Raw genomic sequence first — 4,950 nt, forward strand, 5'->3', positions numbered from 1 at the left:
TATAACAGAAATATCCACAGATCATGAATGCTAAACTCTATGAGGTGTATATCCAGTGCCAACAAGCTTAGAAGATATACAATCTTAACAATGTGTCATGCATGAACTAGGGATAACAGTTAAAGTTTTGTGGAATTGCATCATCTCGATGAAAGCAGAGCTTAGAATGTCCGAGGCCTAAAGATCTGATAACGTTTGTTCTACAACATAATGCGTTGATTCATCCATGCAGCACCATCAAAATATTTAGTCTTAATCTTAAGGCATGAGCAAGATTGACGCTTGATCATCCTATCCCATTCAATGCATTTCATGTAATTACCATATAATTTAAAAATCCAGTAGGAGAAAAGGATAAAGACATGCTTGTTGAACAGGTCCACAAGATATGATGTTGGACAAGTTCAACAGGTAGAATGCGAAAACTAATGCAAAGTTGAGCATGTTGTATCAAATATGAATATGTCATCTAGATTGCTGGTGATACATCACATGACTCATTGCCTATAAGCTTCTCCCATTCACAATTTGCCGACACCTTCATTTAGTTCCTTTTCTAAAGGTATGCCTAATCAAGGTATAACCACTGCGACGGTCACTGCCCAACTCTTGATTAAACATTTTAGCTGCTCCACTCTTTTATCTTTTTTTCCCAATCTCAAGCTAGATTTTCCGCTACTCAAAACTAAGTAATAATATGCGAGCAGAAGTCAAACACGTATACTTTGGATTGCACCCACTTGGAATGCTGCTGCTTAGGAATTCCTGCATTGTTGAAGAATAGGAACCATTCAAAGAAAAATTAAGGATAAATTATAAAAACATCTCCTCAACTTTAATTCAAATAATATGAAGCTTAAAATCATATCCCTTACATAAGAAAAGGCCAGAAGTGCACACGGATATGGAGAAATTTTTAGATGTTCTCCTGAATCGGTTGGGAAAAGAAGTGAAGTTGTCAATAGTTTCGGCATCAGAATTGAAGGAATTAAATGGTGTCTCTTTGTCGGTGCCAGTTGCCTAGGGAAGAGATGTTGTGCTGGCGTTTGCACTGCCGAATGCCAAAATGGTTATAGGCATATGAACAGCTAATTAGATTTTTCTTCACTTAAAAGTGCATCAAGCTCTTTGGGGGAAAAAAAAAATCAAGTCCCTGGCCTAAAGCAAAAGACTGGAGAGCTTATTGTTGGAGTTGGCAACTCGGATTTATTTGATTCTTGCTTGGTGAGTAAAAGCTCACTAAACGAGGACAGTTGTGGAGAATGTTGAAACCCATAGTAGCATACTATATCATAGTATATGTTGACTCAAAAATTTATTCTGAGCCGGAGGTGCTGGAGCGAGACGACGTTCGATGGGTCGACGGCGGCCGGATCTGCAAGAAAAAATCTCGTTGGATGTGACTCCAGCGGGGATCCTCCGACGTTCAATTCAGATTCATGCATAATAGGGGAAAAAGAGCATTTGCGAGAGGAAAAGGAGGCATACCTTTTGATCCTCACTTTACCTTTATTTGTATATGGAGCTTGGAAGAACATGAGTAGTCAAAGATATTTTATTTTTCATTAAATATTCTTCGAAAGTAATGTCGGTTATGCTGCCCAATGATACATGGGGAGCCTGGGAGAGAGGAAGAGAAAGTCAGAGTTTTCTTCTTTTTGTCCCTCATGATTTTCTCGGGAACTGTGCTTGGCCCTTTGATTTTCTAAGGGCTCGAAGATGATGTCACTATATAGCAAGTGGGAGCCACCCTCATTAATCATTTATCTATGGTTATTGTCTTTTTTAAATGGGATGACATGACAGAAACTATCATAAGACCTTTTGGAGGCTAATGACCAAAGCCTGAGGCTAGAGGTTAATGTTAGGATTGATAGCCGATGTAGGGGTCATTGCCGTCGTGGGTTCGTCGGTCAAGATGAGGTTCGAACATACGCAAAGAGTGTGGGTACCAATGGGCCGAAGCTGAATATACGGATGTATCTCTCCTCTTCTTCCTTCTCCATCACCTTTTCTTTCTCCAGCCTCATCTTCTTTTTCCTTTGTCTCTGCTCATGATGGGACGTGAAAGAGAGAGGCAATTAATGCCTCCATTGGCTCCAGTTGACCAATAACAGACATATAATGGTTGGGGTGGTTCAAAGATTTTCTACCCCACATCTTCGGCCAATACACGACTTCGACCAACCCAAGAATACCCCCAGCAGTATAGAAGATGCTCTGCCCCATAATTATTTGAAAACTTTATCTAGTTTGCCGTCGATATAATTGGGTGATGGGCTCCCGTAGATGTTTGTCAGGCCTATCAAAATCTATCGCATACCCAAGTTTTGCAAATTTTCATTCAAATATTTTGGATTCTAATGAATTTGCTACAATGCTTGTTGATGCAAGAGCTGACTACTTAGAGTATCTAAGTCTCTCCTTTATGCTATTTAGGCTGGCTACTTATTGTCAATCCCCTTTTCTTTTTTCAGTCAATGCTTCAAACAATAGAATCTAACTCACACAATAAGATTATAACCATAATAATTCATCTAATCTTCTCTCTCCCTTTATTTTTTCTCTATTTTTTTATTACATTTGTTCTATTTTTGGAAGAATGGGAGAGAAATGGAAGCGAAGAAGAGATGGAAAGGAGAGAAGTTTGATATAGGTGTGAGATGTATGTTTTCTTTTCTCTATTCTTCCCTTTGTTTCCTTTCTAAGAGGATAAAATAACGAAAAAACTTGATTGAGATGCCTGTAAATGAAATTGAACTCAAGAGGCGTTTATGTAATTTTTTAAAAAAATTAAACATAAGATTTTTTTTTCAATAAAAGTCATCATGAGCCCACATCAAAAGGCAGATTAAGATTGCAATGGTGAGGATTTATCCACAATGAAAGAACCTTTTTTTTTTTTGTAACAAAGAAGGCCTCAAAGAACTAATAAATTAGAAACAGAACAAAGCCTTTTGTCTGTATCTGGCATGCAAATTTCTTTCTTCATCCCCCGCATATCTTCCAACCCTTCCTCTAACCCAAATAAAAAGAACCCACATCATGCGCAGAGAGGAGGAATAGCCGACTCTTCGGCGGAGGACGGCTGCAACGCACTAATCTTGATGTTATACTTTCTGCAGCTATCCGGCCCGATGGCAGAAACACTGCCGATAAAATTTCCACACTCGCGGCAGAGCAGCCTGGTCTTCCGCCCGAACAGCCCCCACCAGTGCTTGGAACTGAAGCAGGGCAGGCAGAGAAGCTCATCAGCCTGAGAGAATCTGCTCTCATCTATCGAAAAGAAAGACACCACCCCTTTCTTGATGGCCTTCGGGTACTTGGAACCGATGTTGGACGTATTCCGGTTGGAGGAGCTCAGATTCAACGCGAACCCACAAGAACCACAGCTTTATCAATATGAAAAAAAAAAAAAAAACAAAATTAAAATTCTAAACTTAGTTGGAGTTGCATATTTTTTTATTCACATACTAACTAAGAAAGGATACCTATAGGTGACGTCTCTTTGGGAGGAGAGGGGGTGGGAGCTGGGTGGTGTTTGGGCTCGGTAGCTTTCTTGAACGAACATCGTCGGTTGGGATTTGGAGCTGGTTTGTAGTTAGCGCGAGGGATGGAAGGATTTAAAGGGCCGATGGAAGTTCGCTTCAATTTATGGGTGAAAGGGATGGGGAGTACGGAGTGATGGGCGAGGCGGAAGCAAACCGAGTCCGCGGAGGAGCAGGACGAGCGTGTTTCCACCGACCGTTGGCCATGCCGCGTGGTTGGAATTCGGACGGAACCGACGAAAGGGTTGGGTTGGACCCAGGGCTCGTGGTTGTAATGCACGTGCACTTCAGAATTCGTGAATGAACCTGATTGCAATACGCGGAATCATTTAGAATTTGCATTGCATGAGGGATAGGGGTGGGGGTGGCAAAAAATAAATAAATAATCAGCTGCCAATACTCTGGACGATTGGTCGATAAGGACATGTCATATGTACCGTCCAATCTAATCTCCAGTTGTGACAGGTGGACAGTACGGAGTGGACGGTGCATTATTTAGGATCTCCGATATCTGGAAAAAGATTAAAATCCCAGGATTTCAATTTCCTATTGAACATGGTACAGGCTGAGTTGGATGGATGGAAGCGGACACCTTTTGTCTCAAGCAGGGAGACTTGCACTTCTTCAGTCTATTTTGAGTTCCCTTCCAGTCTGTTCTTCCAAAGGTAGTCGACTCTATCTGAAGAATTCTTAAAGCATTCCTGTGGGCACAGAGATCGGTAGAAGAGTTATCCATCTCTTTTCTTGGCAAGCGGTCTGCAAGCCAAAGAAATTTGAGGGTTTTGGCAACGAAAGATTTGGGAGTTCATCGCAAGGCTATGAAGACCCGTCGGGCTGTTAACTTGCTTCTCAATCCAAGATTCTTATGGGCTTCCAGGGCTCTTGGGATGGCTTCAATAGAAGATCCTCGACAATCTGGAAGGAAATTATTGCTTAATCCAACCAGTTGCAGTTTGCTTTCTGGTCGCAGGTGGATGATGGTTCTTCTGTGGATGGACTGCAGGATGCTTGGATATCAATGTCCCCCTCAGCAGAAGTCCGACTATGTTGGATGACTTAGTGCACATTTTTTTTTTTTTTTTTAACAACAAATTTACTCGGGATTATAATGACATCTGTTCTTTTGATCATAACAAAATTGTAAATAGCAAAAAATTATCAAGACATTGATAGCTAAAAACCAAGAGTAATTACATCACCAAATAGAAAAATGAAAATGGTTTAACCGCTGTATTTAATCACCACAACTTCATGGCTATTAGCCACTCTACAATTTGAAGTTGAAGCCAATAACTAACACAACATGCAAGTGCCAAAAAATGTCTTGCAATAGGAAGTATTGGGGCTCTCACATATATTAATTATCATGGTTATTTCAAAATTTAGATTTTTAATGAACGCT

The 4,950-nt window shown here is 40.6% G+C and overlaps 1 protein-coding gene across 1 annotated transcript; it reads right to left on the reverse strand.

Moving 5' to 3' along the window:
* Positions 1 to 2,851: 2,851 nt before the first annotated feature.
* On the reverse strand, positions 2,852 to 3,676 carry LOC105044616 (uncharacterized protein At4g08330, chloroplastic). Its single transcript, XM_010922568.4, has 2 exons — positions 3,492 to 3,676; positions 2,852 to 3,392 (listed from the first exon to the last, which is right to left on the reverse strand). The coding sequence occupies exons 1-2, from the start codon at positions 3,569 to 3,571 to the stop codon at positions 3,044 to 3,046; spliced, it is 429 nt and encodes a 142-aa protein (XP_010920870.1). The 5' UTR covers positions 3,572 to 3,676; the 3' UTR covers positions 2,852 to 3,043.
* Between the last annotated feature and the right edge of the window lie 1,274 nt (positions 3,677 to 4,950).

This window comes from Elaeis guineensis, chromosome 5 (genome assembly GCF_000442705.2).
Source record: "Elaeis guineensis isolate ETL-2024a chromosome 5, EG11, whole genome shotgun sequence".
Taxonomy (NCBI): Eukaryota; Viridiplantae; Streptophyta; class Magnoliopsida; order Arecales; family Arecaceae; genus Elaeis; species Elaeis guineensis.

Coding starts and splice junctions, on each gene's coding strand:
- LOC105044616 (XM_010922568.4), bottom strand. CDS start 3,571: ATGTTCGTTCAAGAAAGCTACCGAGCCCAAACACCACCCAGCTCCCAC. Junction 3,393..3,491: donor CAAAGAGACGTCACCTATAG/GTATCCTTTCTT, acceptor ATATTGATAAAG/CTGTGGTTCTTGTGGGTTCG.